The 20,656-nt window shown below is 49.8% G+C and overlaps 1 protein-coding gene across 1 annotated transcript; it reads right to left on the bottom strand.

The window, feature by feature from the left end:
• Positions 1 to 435: 435 nt before the first annotated feature.
• MON1A (MON1 homolog A, secretory trafficking associated) lies at positions 436 to 13,004 on the bottom strand. Its single transcript, XM_082703060.1, has 6 exons — positions 12,726 to 13,004; positions 4,752 to 4,891; positions 2,982 to 3,467; positions 1,621 to 2,386; positions 825 to 972; positions 436 to 724 (listed from the first exon to the last, which is right to left on the bottom strand). Exons 2-6 carry the CDS (start codon positions 4,876 to 4,878, stop codon positions 584 to 586), a joined length of 1,668 nt encoding a protein of 555 aa, XP_082559186.1. The 5' UTR covers positions 4,879 to 4,891; positions 12,726 to 13,004; the 3' UTR covers positions 436 to 583.
• Positions 13,005 to 20,656: the final 7,652 nt, after the last annotated feature.

Below are 20,656 nucleotides of genomic sequence, written 5' to 3'. Positions count from 1 at the left end.
ACGGTTCAGACCCTCCCTAGTTGACCATCCATTTCTTACTCAGTTCAGCTATTGCTGAACAACAGCAGCCTATTGAGCAGAGCCCCAGCTCCCAGGGTGTAGGACTGGTCCTTTGGGGGCACACCGCTGGGGGCCCCCCAGGTTGAGAGGGGAGGCACCAAGGGCTTGACTGAGTGTTGGGGTGGGGCGTGGCAAGGCCAGTGAGGTGCTAGAGAACTCTTCATGTGTGGCAAGACTTCAGCTGAAGGCAAAGAGCCCCAGCCCCAGTTTCGATGCGGAAGGCCTGTGGCTTGAGGCTGTGCAAGGGAGCGAGGAGAGGGACTCAAATGTGCAGGTGTCTCTATGCATGGGGGAGCACGGGCAGGGGCTAGGGAGGATTCAGTATCTGTATGGGAGTGAGAGTGGGTGAGTGAAGGGACCAGTGACAAGGCCCAATGAGTGTCTTCCCCAAAGCACTTTAATGCACGCACCAACACATAGTCCCATCCTGCTGCCTGGGCAAGAGAGGCTGACCCTGCATGGAGGCTCCCGTGGCTTCCGTGGCCCAGTGTGCCGAAGAGCACTGAACCCGCACACGTTCCCATCAGTAGGTGAGGGGTGTGAGGATGAAGAGGCGGTCTTCTTCCTTGCGGATCCAGCGCATCAGCTTATGGATGGCACTGACGGCCGATGCCTTGGTGCCCAGGGGGCTGTAGCACATGTAGAGCTCAAAGGCACCTGTCACCTGGAGGAGGGGGCACAGGGTAGTCATCGAGGTTAGGTAGCCCTCAAGCCCGCTACCCAGGATCCCTGATGAAGCCCAGCCCAGCCCAGGGCCACCTTACCCAGGCCAGGAGGTTCTCATTGGGGCCTGTGTAGTAGATGGTCTTGAGTGGGCGGGAGGCATTGTGGGCTCGGCTGTGCAGGTACTGGTAGAGGCCCAGCAGCCGCTCCTGTTCCTCTTCACTGGTATACGGGGCCTCAATCTCAGGGCTGGAGATGGGGGAGTAGGTTCACAAAGAAATCACTTCCAATGCCTTCTCTGGAGACCCAGAAACAACTATTCCTAGCCAGGGGGACTCTGCCACGTGTCCTACCCTCCAAATGGTCTCCCAGGATAGAGCATTGCCTCCCTATCACAGAAGACTCTCCAGCCCAGGGCTGTGCCCACCCAGACTAGAGCCCTGCTCTTTCCCCTCCCCCAAGTTCATGGCATCTTTAGTGACCTTTCTTTAGAGAAGCCAATCTGAGTTTAGGTGTCCAAGACAGAGGGACAGGTCTGAACTGGAGGAAAAGTGAGCTGGGAACCCAAAAAGGGGTAACAGAAGAAGAGACATTGCCACATCCAGCCCCAGCCCCTCCGTTGGAGGAGGAGTTTTGTGCATCCCGGATGGGACTAAAATGATCCCTAAGGCAGACTTGCTCCAGGGCAGGGGAATCCAGGAGACCTGGGTATGCCCACTAGGAGCAGAGGGACAGGGAGGCTGGGTCCCTGATGTAAGAGGGAAACAGACCCAACATGTCAGTCCATTCCCAGAGGGGCTGTCAGCTTCTGGACGGCATCAGGGCTCAGGACCAATCCTTCTCCCCCAGCAACCCCACCCATCTCCCTCAAGCAATGTCCCCAAGGCCCTCCCTCACCTGGTAAAGAGTCCTGAGCTCTTTGACTTATAGAGGAAGTGACGCAGGTCGGGGATGCCCACTTGAGCAACGCTGTAGTAGGGCGTGCGCAGGGCCTCCCGCAGCGCCAGGTGGGCTCCCCGCTTCCGCAGGCGCTCCTGAAAGCGGCGGCGGCAGTCAGAGACTGCAAAGAAGTCCTCCCGGTCGGTGGAGACGAGCAGCAGGCAGAGATCGGTGTCAGGCTCCAGGTAAGAGATGTGCGCGTGGAAGAAGCCGGCTGCATTAAACTTGGGCAGGCACACAGGCGTCCAGGCCTCGCCCTCACGGAAGGACGAGGAGGAACTTATGAGGTTGAAGAGCAGGTGCAGGTCGATGGGGTGCAGGAACTGGTCCTTGCGGCGCACTAGCGCCACCAGCTGGTTGCGCGCCAGCAGGATGGAGAAGACGAGGCTGCGGGCGCGCGCCTGCTGCAGGCTGGCACTCACCGCGTCGCGCACGGCTGCCGCCAGGGGCAGGCAGCGCGCCGCCCCCATGAGGAAGCTGGGGTCTCGCGCCATGAGCTGCAGCAGGTTGTCGGTGATGCGCTCCGAGCCCGACAGCAGGCGCCGCAGGTCGTAGTTCTGCTTCTGCTGGAAGATGTGGCTCAGTTGCGCGCCCGTAAGAAGGCTCAGGATCTGATAGTAGATGTAGAGCAGCTCCTGCGCCAGTTCCTGCGCCGACTGCCGCGTGCGCGCCACGGCCACCAGCACCAGTGGGCTTCGGCGCACGAATACTACCTTGTAGCCATCTGAAGGTGGAGGGAGGGGGTGGTCAGCTTCTCCGGGAAGCCTTCCTGGATTGGCCTTGCCCAGCTCCCTCGGAGCCCTGGCTTCCTACACAGCTTGTCGCCTTCTACGTCCTCCCCACCCTCCCTAAGAGCGCTGTGCATAGTAGGGACTTAAGGATAATGGAGGTAAAACCGGCAGCCTGAGGACCCCTTTCCCTGAGGACTCCAGGTCTGTCCCTGCCACTTGGTTCACAGACTGGCACCAGCCAAAATGCAGTGAGCACTTTGGAAAAACAGGCTTGTGTTAAATGGCAAGAGCTGGGTGCGGCTTGGGACCTGGGGCTTTTTGGTCACCTCCCCAGACTTCGGGTTCTCTCCAGGGGTGAAGCCCATGTCAGAGCCACCTTTGGCCCTCACAATAGCCTTATCAGGCAGTCAGCGTGGCTATCCGTGTTCAGGTGACAATATTAAAGCCCAGTGAGGCAGAGGGATGGCCCTTGGACCTCCTCACATAGTATATCCCAGCCCTCTCTAGTCCCTGGGGGTCTAAAACCTGCTATGAGCCCTAAAACCTGGCTGGGGGAGCCCTCCCTGCCCCCCTTTCCAGGTGGCTCACCTGCGTGGATAGAACGAATGGCATTCTTGTCTGCCTCCAGGAAGGACACCAGGGCCACCATGACACCCATGGTGCTGGAAAGTGCCTCCTCTGACCCATAGCGGGAGTACACGGGCTTCCCCGCCTCGCTCAGCACAAAGACGTGCTTCTGGTGCAGTCGCCATGCCTCAGCAGCCTCCTCCTCATCCCCCTCGCCTGCGCCCTCCCTGGGGGGTTCTGGGGCTGGCCGCCCAACTGCCCCAGAAGACTCTGGCCAGTCCTCAGAGCTTCCTGGCAGCATCTCCTCCTGCAGGTCTCGGGCCACACCCGTCAGCTGGGTGCTCAGCTCACTGAAGTCCTGGCTGATCTGGCGCATGTCTGCAGGCAGTGGTGGGGGACCCCCAGCACCCTCCTTAGGGCTGTCCCCAGAAGCTGCCCCATCCTCCGACTCCGTCAGGTCCTCGTAGGAACGGGCATGGACGAACATGGCACCCTCCTGCCCGGCACCTGCCGGCCAAAAGCACTGATGCTTAGAGCGGTAGCCGCTGGCAGACCACCTTCCCAGCGAGCGAGGTGCCCAGTATGGCACTTTAGCCTTACTGCCTGTCCCAGGGAGACAAGTGGCTGTTCCCTGCTGCTACTGCCTGCCGTGAGTTACGCCTCCCTGCAACTGAGAGCCCACCAGTCTCCTCCCATCTCACTGGGAATAAGACCCCAACCGCTCCTGGCTGCGGGGGCGGCTGGTACCTGCCTGCTTCTCCCACTCTCACCTCCCGGTCCTTACCCATTCCACTCACATGGACCTTCATCCACCTGCTCTCTGGACACCTTCAACAAGCCCCCGCCCACCTCAGGGCCTCTGCACCTGCTGTTCCCTCTGCCTGGAAGGCACTCCCAACTCCTCATATGGCCGGCTCCTTGTCACACTTCAGCTCTCAGCGAACACCCTAGTTACCTCCTCACCCGAATTCCCACCCTCGGCACTCTTATCACATCTCCCTCCTTGATTTCTCTTGTGCTACTTGTCAGTTATCCTTCTCCCAAGCTGCAGTGGGGCTCCTCCTGAGGGGCAGGAACCTGGCTGTTCACTGCTCTACACCCAGCCCCTTGCCCTGGGCCTGGAACACCTCCTGTGTTCAGAGACTCTCTCCCGTGAGAAGTCTCCCTGACCCTGCTCAGGCCACAGTTCCTAACCCACTCCAGTGCAATGGCCCTACTAGCCTGTGGCTCCCCTAAGGCAGGGACCATGTCAGTCCCCCTTTACTGATTTTTTTTTTTTACAGAATAATACAACAGATATATTTTGAGTCTCTATGAGGAGTTTGGTACTGTACTAGGTATTGGGGGTACAACCACTCTGTGCTCAAAGAGCTCACAATCTTGGGGACGAGAGACGTGCAATATGTACATAAACATATAAAATTACAAAATAATGAGTATCCTGTATAGAGCATGGTCAGAGCAGGCAGGCCTGACTCGTGAGGAGGTGACATTTAAGCTGAGAGCTGAGGGAGGGAGAAGGAGCCAGGAAGGTACTCTGTAGACCCAGGGAACAGGAGGAGGACCTGTGCTGGCAGCCAGACAGCACAGGGTGAGGAGCCCAGCATGATGTGGAGAGGAAGGCCAGACACAGCCGGACTGAGCCTAGCTGCCTACAGTACCTGACCAATAGCCCAGGAGTGACTGAACAAACACATGAATGAGTGGGAGTGAAAGCCTGGTTGGGAATCCCAGTGGCTCTGGAGGCTGCTCTTAAGGTCAGCTTCCTGGAGCTGCACACCCTGCCCATACCTGGCTCCATTCCCTGAGCCAGTCCTGGTGTGGGGCTCTCAGCTCTCTCCATATTCTGCCCATCAGAAGGAGCCAATGTGCCATCAGAGCATCCGCTGCTTCTCTTCCTCTGCATGTCAGCAGCCATCCCTTGGGCTCGCCTGAGGGGCAAACAAAGGTGTCATGGAGGAGAAGGGGGAAGGTGCTGTTGGCAGGGGTCACTGGCACAATTAATAGTGGTAAGTAGAGGAAAGCATCCCTCACTAGGACCCAACAAGCTCAAACCTCTGCGGAACGGGTTCTGAGTAGTCCCCTCTAGAAAATGAAGCTATGTTGTTCTTTTTCTAAATAGAAAAGAAAGAATTCATTGTACCTACTCATTGTAGAAAACTTGGAAAATACAACAAGGTCTGAAGAAAGAAATGTCATCGTTCTCCCACCTTTCAGGATCTTTCACTGTTCGCATTCTGGTGTATTTCCTCCCAGTTTTTTAAAATGTACATAAAAGGTAATTTTTTTTTTTTCCCAAACTGGTAACAGCAGCTAACATTTATTGAGTGCCACAGCAGCATGCTGACAAGGTCACTGGACAGTTATCCACACCTAATCACTCTGCCCTGGGGCAGGTGCTCCGTCTCAAGCTAGCTTTATAGTTCAAAGGACCAAGGCTGGGAGAGTTTAGATGCCTTGCCTGATGTCACAACAGGGAGGAAGCTGGGAGCTGGGAATTGAAACAATTCCGTATCCTGCTATCTTTCAGTGCACATCCTACCACGAACATTTCCCCATTCAAAACTAGATTGACCAGTACTGCTTTCTGGATATTTCGGCATTTGCAAAGAAAGAGCAAACAGGCTTGTCTTCGAGCTGGCTTTTTTTCTGAAAGCACTGTTGTACTTTCTGAATTTGGCACCGGGGCTTGCCTTACCAATTACAAACAACTAGAGACATGACGGTTCTCAGTGCCAGTCTGATGGCCAGGACAGACTCAGCTTGATCTCCCAGTTCTGCTAGCCTTTGGGCCGGGTGGAGGTGGCTAGGAGTGGATCGCAGGGATAACAAAGTTGGATGGCTCACTTGGAGTCACCCCTTCGGCCCCTGAATGGCAAGCTGAAAGGCCTTCACTTGGCAGGCAATATACATTCCCAGGGGAGGGGTTCTATCTGAGGCACACACCCTTCCATTAAGAGAAATCTGGCTGGGTAAGCTAGAAGAGCAGCAAAGACCAGCATGAGACCCACAGAGAGGTCATGCATCCCCCATCCCACCAGAGCTCTTTTCAGGGAACTCCTGTATGTACACAAAGAACTGACTTTCAAGCTCCTTTTTTTGCGGGGGGGGGGGGGGAGGGTCATCTTTGTTGGAAGCAATGGAATCCTTTTTTCAAATGAGCCTTTTGTAGAAGTTCAATGTGCAAAACAGACAGGGCAGCCCAGACAGTGCAGCCACTCCTGCACTGAACCCGGAGCACTGCAGAACAAGGGAAGGCTGGGCACCACCGCCGACCCACAGCATCACCCCACACAGAGTCGGAGCAAAGAAACTTCATTCAGGAGAACCACCTTTGGGGATTGTCTAGGCCACGAATCCTGTCTATCAGGACAATCAAGAGTGATGGTTCCTAGCATGAGTCAGAGCCCAGAGGGCCACCCTGGGCCACCTCATCTGACAAAGGCCCAGAATAACTAAGAGGCTACTTGCTCTCAACAGCAACCTATTCAAAAAGGTCTGCTCAGGGGCGCCTGCGTGGCTCAGTGCGTTAAGGCCTCTGCTTTAGGCTCAGGTCATAATCCCAGGGTCCTGGGATCGAGCCCCGCATTGGGCTCTCTGCTCAGTGGGGAGCCTGCTTCCTCCTCCTCCTCTCTCTCTCTGCCTGCCTCTCTGCCTACTTGTGATCTTTGTCTGTCAAATAAATACATAAAACCTTTAAAAAAACAAGGAAAGAAAGGTCTGCTCAGAGGCAGAGATGGAGAGCAACAGAAGAATCCCAACCAGGCAAAAACAGCCACTGTAACATGGCAGAGCCCAGCTTAGTGGGGGTGCTAAGTAAGGAGGGCACGCCTAGGTCTCCCACAAGAAGACAGAGGCCACATGAGAAACCTGGAGACCATCCTTTCACAAGCTACCCTAAAAGCCACTGCTACATGAAGAGAGAGTGACCCCAGAGAGGTGCGTCTGTCCGAGTCCAGGCAGAGGGCAAGCTGCTACTGACAGCCCCAGGGTTGTGGCCAGGGCTTCTGGACCTGGCTCTCTGGATGGAAACCTGGATTGCTGTGTGCTTCCTTCCACGGAGAAGATCCAGAACCATTGCTTTAAACTAGCACATTTCTGTGTCACTTTCCTACTCCACTAGACAATAAGTTCACACCCTCTCTCTTCTCAAACTTCCCTCACCTGCTTCTCCCAGGCTCACTCAGCACTATCCGTGATACCGCTGAGGAATCAGAAGTCAGCAATAGAGAACGTTCAAGATTCCCACCACCATCTCGCCTCACCTGCCAGATGCTGCCTTCCTCCTCCTCACTGAAGATGATCTGTCCATGCCCCACCAGGGACAAACTCCCCCACTCCAGTTCTTCTTGCCGTGCAAACACAAGCACTTGGTTTCAGCTGCTGTCCCTCTCTCCCAAATCATTGGTTTCCCCTTCTCCCCTATCCATCGCCAATATGCTGGCGCTTCGTCCACTTTCAAAACACCTTCCCTGGGGTGTGTTCACTCCATTATAATTCACTGAGCTGTACTTATGATTTGTGAACTTTATGTCTGCCTTATTTCAATTAAAAATTAAACCAAATCTCCCTGTAGGTTCCACCCTTTTTTTTTTTTTCTGCCCTTTATAAAACAAACCAACCTCAAAATAGTAAATAGTACTTGGGAGTTTAATTAGTCAGGTGGGCTAGGTTATGCTGTGTAACCAATGAATGCCAAAATGGCAGAGGCTTTACACATTAAGGCTTATTTTTCGCTCACACAAAAATCTACCATGAGTGTGGTAGTAATTCACTCCTTCCAAGCAGTGATTCAGGAATCCAAGTTACTTCTGTCTCATAGTTCTGCCATTGCAATACATCCCTTTCCCACATCACTGGGCAGTGGAAGACAGGGTTGGAACACTTCAAAACCCAGATGAGCCAGAACTAGTCGTGCAGCCAGAGGGACAGGGAAATGTGGATTTCTGGTAATCCACATAATGCCACAGCCTCTCCACTTCTCCCATTCACTCTTGAAGCCATTCCAACTAGACTTGTGCCTCCATTACTCTAGTAACACTGCTCCCATCAAGGTTACCAGTTGACCTCAGGATCATCTCACTTCACTCAGTAGCAGCAATGGATACGCTTTATCAGTTCCTCTCTTCTGAAACTTTTTTTTTTTTCTTCTTGGCTTCTGGTGTGTTCTTCTACCTCATGGACCATTTCTTCTAACTCCTTTTTGCAGTTCTTCTTACAGTTAGGGGACCCAGATTTCAGTCCTTAGAGCCCTTCCCCGTCCTCATTCAATCTACTGGTGATCTTATTCAGTGTCATGGTTTTAAATTCCACTGATACATTAATGATTCCGGTTTTTATTTCCAGCACCAATCTCTCTTCCAACTTCTAAAGGCACACATTTTTTTTTTTTTTAAGATTTCATCCATTTATTTGACAGAGAGAGAGATCACAAGTAGGCAGAGAGGCAGAGAGAGAGGGAGAAGTAGGCTCCCTGCTGAGCAGAGAGCCCGATGCGGAGCTCGATCTCAGGACCCTGAAATCATGACCTGATTTCAGAGCCTTAGCCCACTGAGCCACTCAGGTGCCCTGAGGCACACACATTTAACTATCTACCTGATGTTTGCCCTTGGATGTCTTACTGAGCTCCTGATCATCCTCTTAAGATCTTATTCCTTCCAAAGTTTTCTCCAACTCAGTGAAAGATGTCATCTTTTCCGTTATTCAGCAAAAGATCTTGGAGTCATCTCTTTTCCTCACACCTCATATACCAAACCATTAGCAAATCCTGTCACCTGCACTTCAGAATACAGGTGCACCCAGCAAAATGTCTCTCTCATTAATATTTTCCCCATAGAATTCCTTTTAGTTTTTAATACCCAACTGTGGTAGCCAGCCCTCATGATGGCCCCCAGTGATCCTCAACTCCTGCCACTCATGCCTTTGTGTACTCTCCTCCCACACCGAGCAGGACTGATCTATGGAACCAATAGGATAATAGGGAAATAACGACGTGTGGTTTCTGAGGCTAGGTCATAAAGGATATTACGGCTGCTGCCTTTCTGTCTTGGCTCACTCTCTTCAGGTAAAGTCACTAGCCATATTGCGAGGATGCTTGAGCAGCCCTACAAAGAGAAACTCACGGCAAGAAACTGAAACCTGCAAACTGCCAGGATCAAATGTGCCAGTCACATGAGTGAGCAATCCTGGAAGCAAATCATCTAGCCCCAGTGAGGCCTTCAGATGACTGCAACATCATGAGAGAACCAGAGCCCGAACCATTGAGCTAAGCTGCACCCAAATTCCTCTCAAATCCCCTCAGCAATTGCATGAGATAATAAATATGTATTGTTGGATTAAGCTGCTAAGTTTTGGGGTAATTTGTTATACAGAAAAAGATAACTAATACAATAAACCTATATTGATTCAGCTTATGTTTATACAAAAAAAATGCATTTTTACATCATCAGAACTTGATCCATATTTAATCAAAGTAATATGCATCTAAAGCCTCAAATTATATTCCAAATCAGATAGGAAGTCACTGAGTGGCAACAAAAGGGGCTTACTTGCACAGTGGCTGTTGCAGGAACTGAAAGAGGCCGTGATCAGGAAATGCTTTAAGCGTTTCATATCCTAACACTATACCTTACTAGGCATATATTGGGTATCTATTTTTCCTGTGATATCGTACTATTTTAGAAAATTAGGGATTTATGTGCTATGGTGAGTGCTGTGATCCACAGACCTGTACCCCTGGGGCTATTAATACATTATATGTTAATAAAAAGTTAAAAATTTAAAAAAAAAAGAAAATTAGGGATTTGGGTTTGATGAGGGAAGCATTATACTCTTCCCCATTTAAAATAACGGGAAACATGGGGCACCTGGGTGGCTCAGTGGGTTAAAGCCTCTGCCTTCGGCTTGGGTCGTGATCTCGGGGTCCTGGGATCGAGCCCCGCTCTAGGACTCTCTGCTCCGCAGGGAGGCTGCTTCCCTTCCTCTCTCTCTGCCTGCCTCTCTGCCTACTTGTGATCTCTGTCAAATGAATGGATAAAATCTTAAAAAATAAAATAAAATAAAATAATGGGAAACAGACACTAAGTTAGGGATTCCAGATATAATGTCCAACTTTCGTAGATTACTGATGCTAAATGGGAAATGCTCGTATCCTGAATCTGACCACTGCTCATCACTGCCACCACTACCACACTGGTCCAGGCTATCATTCTCTCTCCAGGAGTGTCGCAACCAGTCTCCCCACTTCTGCCTTTGTCCCTGCACAGTCTGTCCCTTGCACAGCACTCAGAGTGATCCTCTTGAAATCAAAAGAAGTCAGGTCGTGTAATTCCTCTGCTCACAAAGCCAGTTTCCTCACAGTGGTGCACAAGGCCCTACTCTATCTACCCCCCCAATACTTCTTTAACTTCATCTTATCCCTTCCTCCACTCGCTCTACTTCAGCCCAGCCACACTAATCTCATGGATTTCCTTCAGGATAATGTAATGTAAATCCTGAGCACTTCTTCACTTCAGAACTTTGCCCTTGTTGAGCTTTCTGCCTGGACCACATCTCCCTGCCTCTGGCCTCCACCTTACCTATTCCACTGCTTGGGCTAGATATTGACATGACCCACTCTCTCACTTCCTTCAGGTTGTTGTCAAGTATCACCTTCCAGAGAGGCCTTCCTCCTGCAATAGCCCTGATTCTCACTCCTCTTGCCCTGCTTCATTCTTCTACATTGAAGGTCACCCTGTGACCTGCCACAAAGTTCAGTATGTTAGCTCCATGCACAGGAGAAGTTTAATCAACATTTTCCAGATAAGTAACTTCGGGAGGGAAAAGGTGAAAGATCCTCAAAGAAACACCTGGTTATAATGCAGTCTCTAGAGACCCCTGACTGCGGAGAAGACTTGTGTTGGGTAGTACTCAAGTGCTCAAGAACAATGTTCCTGGATAAACCTGGTTTGGTTTTATAAGTCCTTAGTTTTCTTATCTATAAAATGGGGATAATGATAGTACTGATTCACTGGGTTGTGGGAGGATTAAATGAGATAATCCATATAATTTGGTTACCTGGCACAGACTAGGGACTTGTACACTCACACCATGATTATTTTTACTCAGCATTCAGACCATATGTAGCTGCACTTACACACAGATCCAGTGGTTTCTGCTCCATAAATCAGTCTTTTGAGAGCTGGCTCACCCTGAGCCAGGACCTGAGTGAACTGGCCTGGGAAAACATGATTCTGACCTCATGAAGCCAGGTAGGCTCTGACCTGAAGTGAGCCCCTGTGACATCCAGCCAAAGAGATGTCTGTGGACCTAGGACTGGGAGTTCCTCCAGGCTTACTGGCTCTTTATTGGGACTGACATTGTAGAAACAGGCCATTGGTTTTTGGCTGCTCCTGGGAGACTCTCCCAAGTAGAACTCTTTGGTACGCCACATGCCCCTGCTCTGTGCCTTGCACCTTTGGGTCAAAGACCCAAACAAGGTCTACAGCAACTTACCCAATGTCCTGGGGGCCCACTACCCACCGATCTCTTGAGGGCTTCAGGTGACTGAGCCCTATATGACTGAGTAGTACCTAGCATGGTACATGCATGGAGTGAGGACAGGGTCAGCTGGCTGGGGCTAGCAGTGGCTTTCCTTTATAATAGTTCCCCTGCTACCTGAAATCATGTAGCACCTCCGCATCTCCAATGCCAGTCTGGGGATCCAGCCAGAAGTCTTGATGAAGCAAACAGTTCTCTGGACACTTACGCTGGAAACTAGGCAGGGAGGGTGAGTGACTCACAGCAAACCCCACCCCAGGTCCCACTGGAGCCATGACCTGCATGACTGAAGCTCCTGGGAGGCTGGGCCTGAAGCCGTTAAGCAAGAGAGGTCTTTTGGAACCAGTCCCATATGTATCCTTGGGGCCCCTTCTCAGGCAGCCTCTCTAGGAGTCCCCAGAGCATGCTACTTTCCCTAGAAGTGCTCTTCTGTGCCTACAAGCAAAGTCATCAAACAGGCCAGCTCCATCAGCCCTTCTGGTGTGCTTGCCCTGGAGCAGGTGGAGCCCTCAAGAGCCCCTCCCTACTCACTGCCTACCACTATTGCTCCCTCTTCCTGCTTAGATAGTGTTCTGTTCTCCTTGACCCCTTTGGGAGTGGACTCCAGATGGGAGGGTGGTGCCAGGATGCATGGATGCATGGCAGACAGGGCCCTGGTGAGGCTGTGCTGTAGCTGTTTCAGCAGGATGCCTACTCCATGCTGAGAGCATGGCCTGGTACTTGTCACTGCTGGTGGCCACTCCCCTCTCTGACAAAGGCTGCTGCTCACCCTCCCCCAGCAAACTGGAACCCAGAAAGGGTTGCTGTCCCAGCACAAGGGGCAGATGTATTATCTGAGCCAGGGCACCCTTGAGGGCAAAGTCCAAAGCCTCAGGACACTTCCAGGAGCTTCCCCGCTCACCCCACAGTCACCTCTACCGATCTTCGAGAGGACTTTACAGGGTGGGGGTGAGGAGATGCGAGTGCCTTGGGGGGGTGGGTCCTACCCGGCTACTGGTCCCTACAGGACTTTGCCCTCCCAGCCAAAGGAAGGATTCTGGTCCTCGCTTTTTGTATTCTCCACCTGTGGGCCAACCGGCTAAGGCACCCCAAAGATACCAAGACCTCCTACCGCAAATGGCAGCATAGGCAGCAGGGGCGCCCTCTCTTCAAGCCCCTCGCTCCAAGGATGACAGGTCTCCAGTCTCTCAGTACCCCCAGGCCACGTGGGTTGGCAGTCGTACTCACCTGTTTCTCCGGGGGGCCCTGGACGCACAGAGATTGCCGGTCACTGCACTCTGCCGGACCCCCGGGAGAGCACCGGTGCCCGGCCGGACCTGGACTGAGGGCGCAGGTTCGCGGGGCCACGGCCCCCTACAGACGCAGACATGGCCACTGCGCGGGCCACCGCCCCCTCCCACCGCCCCTCTCCCGGCCGCCGGCCCAGGAAGACAGCCCTCCCTCGCCTCTCGTGGCGGAGGCCAGGCTCCAGCCGCTCGACCCAGCCCTGCCCGCCCCGTGGTGCATTGTGGGAAATGTAGTCCGCAGCTCGCGGCCGCCTGCGACACTCTGGGGAGGGGCGGGGCGCGCAACCTTGGCAAAGTCGGGGGGGCGGGGCCTGACCCGGGTCAGGATTGGCCTCATCCGGCACGGTCTTCTCCTGCGCTTTGGCGTGGCCCAAGCGCCTCCCCGGAACCCAAAGGGCAGTGTAAGCCGGAGGCCCAGACACCCGGGCCCCTCGCCCAGACTCCCGGGCTCCTCCGCCCCGGCCAACTAGAGGATTATTTTAAGGGGGAGGAAGAGACGTTGGGGTTGTTTCCTTGATTGACTGTGGAAGAGCACTACAAGATTAGGGGCTGGATAAATGTCATTAGTGGGTCCACTATACAGGTTGTAAAGGATGTTGGCACACCAATTGTTGCTAAAGACATCCTCTTAGCCACTTTTTTTTTTAAAAGATTTTAAAAATTTATTTATTTGACAGAGAGAGAGAGAGATCACAAATAGGCAGAGAGACAGGCAGAGGGAGAAGCAGGCTCTCTGGATCCCAGGACCCTGAAGTCATGACCTGAGCGGAAGGCAGATACTTAACCCACTGAGTCACCCAGGTGCCTTAGCCACGTTTTAATGTGTCAGTATGAGGCTCTGAAACAGTTCTCAGCTTTGACTGCACATAGAATTACCCAAGGAAATTTTAAAAATCACTAATGCCTAGAGATTTTGATCACTTCTAGAGATTTTGATTTAATTGAACCCAGATGGGACTCAGGCATTGGTATCTAAAAGCTTCCCAGGTGATGTGCCAGGGCAAGGAATAATTGTTATGGGCATTTGTAATTTCCTAGACACAAAGCAGTACAAACAACAGGAAAACATAAAGCTTTCCCAAACAATCTTATTTTTTGAAGTACAGTTTAAAGAAGTAAAATTAGAGATTAACAAAAATACTGCTCATGTTTTCTCTGAAGCAATGAAATCACTTTATAGCCTTCTGGTTAATTCCCTCAACAATTCTAGGATGAAAGAAAAAGCCTGAAATCACTCCTTTAATTCTCCCTGCTGCTTCAAGCACCTCAGGGCAGTGCCCTGTCTCCATCTCAGCCCTACACTGGAATTGGGAAAGCTCTGTGCCTCAGCTTCTCTCATGGTCTCAGATGGCTGCCAACTGTAGCCTGCCTCCACGATGCTGGTCTGTGACTGAAATGATGACAAAACTGTGGCCTTTTACTGGAGATGACTTTGCACAGGCTGAGACCCTTGCACAAAATTTCTTTAAACGATCTATTTATTTGAGTGTCCCTAGATAGCACAGTCAGTTAAAGATCTAGCTTTGGCTCAGGTCATGATCCCAGGATCCTGGGATAGAGTCCTGCATCAGGCTCCCTGTCTGCTTCTCCCTCTATCTCTGCCTCTCCCCACTGCTCATGTGCTCTCTCTCTCAATCAAGTAAATAAATAAAATCTTTTTTAAAAAATCTATTGGGGCACCTGGATGGCTCAGTGGGTTAAGCCTCTGCCTTCGTCTCAGGTCTCGGGGTCCTGGGATCGAGCCACACATCGGGCTCTCTGCTCAGTGGGGAACCTGCTTCCCCCTCTCTCTCTGCCTGCCTCTCTGCCTACTTGTGATCTCTCTTTCTGTAAGATAAGTAGATAAAATCTTTTTAAAAAATCTATCTGTTTGAGGGGGGAGAGGCGCAAAGGGAGAGGGAGCCTTAGTTGGAGCCTGACATGGGACTTGATCTCAGGACCCTAAGATCAGAACCTGAGCTGAAACCAAGAGTCAGAGGCCCAACCAACTGTGCCACTCAGGTGCCCCCCTTGCATGTAATTTAAGGGAAGCTTTCTCCTCCCTTTTAGGTAAGAACCTGTGAGAAAAAGTGTAATTCCTTCACTATCTATTTCCCTGGAGAGGAGAGGGGGTAGGAAAGCCAGGGCTTCACAGGTCATTCAGTATTTTCTCTCCTTACTAGCTCAGGAATCCAGGTTCCATTGCTTGAAGTAAGTATCATGTATAATGTTTAGCTTTCATAGATCCCATCACATTACACTATAAGAGTTTAAACCAGCAGGTGCCTGGCTCGCTCAGTAGGTAGAGCATGGGTCTCTTATTTATTTATTTTTTTTGTAAGATTTTATTCATTTATTTGACAGAGAGAGAGGGAGGGAGAGAGAGCAAGCACAAGCAGGGGGAGTGGCAGAGGGAGAGGGAGAAGGCTTCCCACTGAGTAAGGAGCCCAATGCAGGCTGGATCCCAGGATCCTGGTATCATGACCCGAACTGCAGGCAGACACTTAACCATTTGAGCCACCCAACTGCTCTGAGCATAGGGCCCTTGATACTGGGGTTGTGAGTTTGAGCCCCACATTGGGTGAAGAGATTACTTAAGAATAAACTCCTTTAAAAATTTTTTTTAAGCCAAGAAGATCTCATATTCTCTGACTGGTACAGAAATATCCTGGCTATATTCCATTAACCAGAAGTTGCACCCCATAGAATTGATCTCAATAGAAGACAAATTTAAAGTTTCCTAACATACTAACCAGTCTCCTCAACAGTCTTTATGTTGACCTCAGGGTTTCTTCTAGAGTCTCACTCTTGCTTTTCAGCATATCAGTTCCACCAGACAGCATCCTGTCATTTGGAAGTAGAGCTGGCCCTTGAATGAGAGGTGTTTTGTTATATGCAAATCCACTCATATGCAGACTTTTTTCAATAAGTATATTGGAAAATCTTGGGGGGATTTGTAACAATTTGTATTTTTTTTTTTTTAAGATTTTGCGTATTTAGAGGCACCTGGATGACTCAGTCCATTAGGCCTCTGCCTTTGGCTCAGGTCATGATCACAGGGTTCCTGGATGGAGCCCTGAGTCAGCTCCCTGTTTAGTGGGGAGTCTACTTCTCCCTCTCCCTCTGGCTCTCCCCCTGGCTCGTGCTCTCTTTCTCTTTCTTTCTGTCAAATAAATAAATGAAGTCTTTTTTTAAAAAATTATTTATTTATTAGAGAGAGAAAATGAGCACACGTGGACGGAGGGGCAGAGGGAGAGGGAGAAGCAGACTTCCTCCTGAGGGCAGAGCCAGAGGCTGGGCTCAATCCCAGGACTCTCAGATCATGACTTGAGCCAAAGGCAGACATTTAACTGTCTAAGCCACTCAGGCACCCTGGATTTGCAACAATTTGGAAAAACTTGCTGATGAACCACATAACGTAGAAATATTAGAAAAAAAGGTAAGAAAATGTTAGGTAAATAAATGCATTAATTATTATATATATATATATATAAATCCATCCTATTTACTACCATAATATATACACGAATCTATTATAAAAAGTCCAAATTTATTAGACTCCCCACCCAAATATTTGTAGACTGTACATGGTGCCATTTACAGTGGAAATATAAACAGATGTAAAGATGATATATTAAATCATAACTGCATAAAATTAACTATAGAACATACTGAACTGTAATAATAAAGTAGCCACCTCCTGTTGCTTTTGTGGTAAGTTCAAGTGTTGCTAGGATCCACTAATCATCTCCTTGTGAGCAATTAGTGTCTCTAGTAAATTGTTTATCACAAGTAGAAGTGACCTCATGGTTCTCACTGTTAAGTAGTTAAGTTTTGGAGAAGTCAGAAATTTTACAGATTTCAACTCTACACAGGGGAAGGCAGTTGGCAGTTGGTGCCCCTAATCCCTAGGTTGTTCAGGGACAGCTGTACTGCATCTACTTAGTCAAATAAGTGGCTACATGCCCATGGGCTTCTGGTTAAGACCTGAGCCTGACACTCTCATAGGGCAAACCACTGTGGCTACTTAGTAAAACATTTGAAGGCTGTTATGCCAACGCTGTTTTAATCCACTCATTAACTTATATTTGACTAGTGGGACAACCTTTCCTTTTTGCCCATAGAAATTACCGAGAAATAGAGGCATCTGGGTGGCTCAGTTGGTTGGGCAATCAGTGATTGTTGATTTCAGCTCAGGTCTTGATTTTAGGTTTTTGATTTAGAGCCCCATGTTGGGCTCCAGACTGGGTGTGGAGCCTACTTAGCAAATAAAGAAATAAGAAATTACCAAAAAATAAATCTTAGACTTTTGGAATAATAATAAATGCCAGTCCCAGGATGACACTGCTGTCTTGTACTATGCTGCTTCAAATCTTGGTCATTGCCACAAACAATACAATCAATACCCTACACCTTCTGTCACCCTCCAGGTCAGGGGCTCCTCTAAATCTCTGCTTTCTGGGCACCTGGGTGGCTCAGTTGGTTAAGTGATTGCCTTTGGCTCAGTCCTGATCCTGGAGTCCTGGGATCGAGTCCCGCATCAGATTCCCTGCTTGGCAGGGAGTCTGCTTCTCCCTCTGACCCTCCCCCTTCTCATGCTCTCTCACACTCTCTCTCACTCTCAAATAAATAAATAAAATCTTAAAAATATTCTCTGCTTTCTGTTTTGTCTGGGCTGGTGCTTCTCATGGACCCAGCATATCATCTTCACAACAGTGGTACTGAAGACTAGCGGGAACTGGAACTATCATAAAAAAAGATCTCTTGTTCTTTCCCAGATTTATTTTCTTTCATAGCTTTAGTGGGCATTTCAGAACCTGAGGTGCTGTGAGGAGGAGGTCATGGCTAAGGTGAAAATGCCTAATCACACCCTGAGGCTGTGATCTGCTCCCCATTCTGTTTCTACCTTCTGTGTGTGACTAGGGGGAAAGCCTCTCATGTCCCTTTCAGCCCTTCAGCCATTTCCCCCTCCTACAAATACAAGATACCTGGTAGGAAATATTTTTTAAAGATGTTATTTATTTATTTGACACAGAGAGAGAAAGATCATAAGTAGGCAGAGAGGCAGGCTGACAGAGAGGGAGAAGCAGACTCCCCGCTGAGCAGAAAGCCTGATGCGGGGCTCAATCTCAGGACCCTGAGATCACCCCAGGAAATATTTTGAGCTAATAATAAGAACATCAATCCTTTCCTGGAAAATCCGAAGTTTTTCTTCCTGCCTTTCTTACTTGGCAGCTCCTGGTAAGGCAGCTGGGTTTTCTGCTCTGCTGGGAAATCTCATCTATGGTGTTGTATCACCTGTGTCTCTCCTGGTTCCTGTCTCTCATTTTAACATCTCATCAAATCCTACTTTCCATACTGGAGAGCCATGGCCCCAAAGGAGACCAAGGCAACAAGGAGCAAGAGACAGGACATGGTCTTTCTCTTTGCTGAGTCCTCCCCTGTAAGGATTTAGGGGCTGAAAATGGATACATCTCCCCGACTAGACATTGTAAATCCCATTCCAGGTGAAGGTGTTGCTCAGATCATCTCTTCTAAATAGCTCATTTTTCCTGCTCTTAGGCAGTACAAACAAACTTACAAGGACTGTGGGTACTTGTAAGTTTAGAAAAAAAAGAAAGGAAATTCCTTATGCTTCTTCTGAAAACCTTCAATAATAACCTTAAGGAAAAGGGGAAAGTAGTCAGGGACATAAACCTTGGACTAGGACTGACCTGGGTTGGAATCCCCCACCTTATACTTTCCAGCTGTGGCAATAACTTAATTTTTCTGGTCTTTGGTTTCCTTAACTATAAAAGGGGTTTCCTCATATGATTATTATAAAAATTAAATGAGATAAGGAAGTGCCAGCACAATGCCAGCCATATAGTTTGATAAAGAGCAGCAATTATTATTACCCAAGGAGACCGGGTATAAGGCAACAATAATTAGTTCCTTAATACCATTAATCTCTTCAGAAGAGGACAAAGTACTATCTGATAAGGGAGAGATCCACGAACAATGGTTCAGTTTGGGAAGCAAAGTCAAAGTACCCACAGTTCCGTGTAGCTAGCTGTTCCTTCTCTTCCTCGAAACTTCTTAGTGCTGGTGTGTCTCCTGGCTCAGGGTTGAAACTCTGCTCTCCTGTCTACACTCACTCCCTTATTTCCTTGGTCACCCTTTGGTTACCTCATCTAAGTCCATGGCTTCAGATACTGGCACCAGCAATATGCTTGTACCTCCCAGATTTGCATCTCTAACACTTTTACCCTGAATTCCAGACTGATGTATCCAACTACCAATTCCATGTCTCACTTGAGTACAATGCACCAAAAATTCAACCTACTGCAAACTGAGCTCCTGTTTTTCCTACCAAAACTGCTTTGCCCACATTCTTCCCTCTCTGCCCTCATCCCAACCTCCCGTTTCTACTGTTACCACACAGGTACAAGTACCATCCTTCTGTGGTTGCATTATTACAACAGACTCCTAATTGGCTGCATGGCTTCTGCCCTTCCTACCTTTAGCCTATTTCCACACAGCAGCCAGAGGGATGGTATAACATGGACCTGAAGTTATGGTATTATTCTATTTAGAGCCCTCCAATGACTTTCCATCTTCCTTTTTACAGAAACCAAACTCATTTCAGCAGAGATTGTATATCTTGTTTAGTTTTTTGTCCTCCTCCAAAAACTACCCCACACCCATATCCAGCAGGGCAGCAAATTCTATCAGCTTTGTTTGTTCCTGTATCCCCAGCACCTGATACAGTGCCTGGCACACATAGGCCCTTCATATAGTTCTCAAATGAAGGAATGACTTCCAGACAAGATGCCTGAAAAGTGGGAAGATAATTTTAAAGACTACTTAACCCAAATACCTTCTTTCTCTGCAGATAAGAATTGCTTTACTTTAGAATGCTTTATAGGCTTTTCTTGCAGCAGATTCCTTTGATCCCACGATGTTGAATTTAGGCTACAAAATCAGGTTACCTTTCTGGTAGAAACACCAGGTGGCCGGAACCAGCAAGCATATTAACAGTGTAGATAACCCATCTGGAAGCTTGGACCTTGCCATTTGAAGATTAATGTAAGGAGATTCTGGAAGTGAGCTGCAAACTGAAAGCATTTCTGCTAGACTGGGAGATTTGCAGATAGCCTTCCAGTTCTGAGACCTCATAGGTCACCCTTGGCCAGATTTATTGCTTGAGATCTAGCAAGGCCTGTGGAAGGTGGGTGGATTTGCCCTCATAGGTAGGACCACTGAACCTTTAACATAGGTGGTATTTGCTTGATATTCTTGAGCAGGGGATGCCTAACTTGGAAACCCCCTCAGAGTAAAAAGGGAACGAGCCTCTCTGATTACTTCTTCCCTAATTCAAGAGCTTCTCTCGCACCTATCCTCGGGTCTTGGGCAAAAATGGCTAAGCTCCTGGACTGAAGGGGTCAAGAGTCAGGCGCTGGTGTGGTCCGACAACCATTTCTCCGGAAGGCTTAGGCCTGAGAAGTCTCCCTTCCTTTGCCTTCACAATGACGGGAAAGAAGGCGTCCTCGAACTAGGCCGACCAAGGCTTGATATGCGCTCCTGGAGGAGAGCAAAACTCGGAGAGTCCAAGCCAACTGCAGACAGATGGCAAATCTTGTAAATTTAAAAGAGCACAGGAAGACGAACCAGGGTCTAAACCACAACCCCCAGCAGGCCCCGCGAACCTGGGGAAGCACGCCCTCCCATTGGACGCCGCCGAGCAGCGTGCCCTCACGCCTCGCCCCCGTAGGTAGCCCCGCCCCAACACGCGCGAGGGACGGCGGGAGTGGAGTCGGCGCGACCTGCCGCTGTACTCTATCTCCCGGCGGGCCGAGCGCTGAAGGCGGCGGCGCGGCGCCTTTGTGGAGGCAGCGGCCCGGCGCGGAGGAA

This window comes from Mustela nivalis, assembly GCF_964662115.1.
Source record: "Mustela nivalis genome assembly, chromosome: 1".
Taxonomy (NCBI): Eukaryota; Metazoa; Chordata; class Mammalia; order Carnivora; family Mustelidae; genus Mustela; species Mustela nivalis.
This window is presented reverse-complemented; position numbering and strand designations above follow the sequence as displayed.

Bases quoted from the DNA above. Each gene is read 5' to 3' on its own strand.
- MON1A (XM_082703060.1), bottom strand. From the start codon at position 4,878: ATGGCTGCTGACATGCAGAGGAAGAGAAGCAGCGGATGCTCTGATGGC. The intron at 2,387-2,981 runs GTGAGCCACCTG...CTCCACCTTCAG, and splicing joins CATTCGTTCTATCCACGCAG to ATGGCTACAAGGTAGTATTC. The intron at 973-1,620 runs GTGAGGGAGGGC...CCCCATCTCCAG, and splicing joins AGCTCAGGACTCTTTACCAG to CCCTGAGATTGAGGCCCCGT.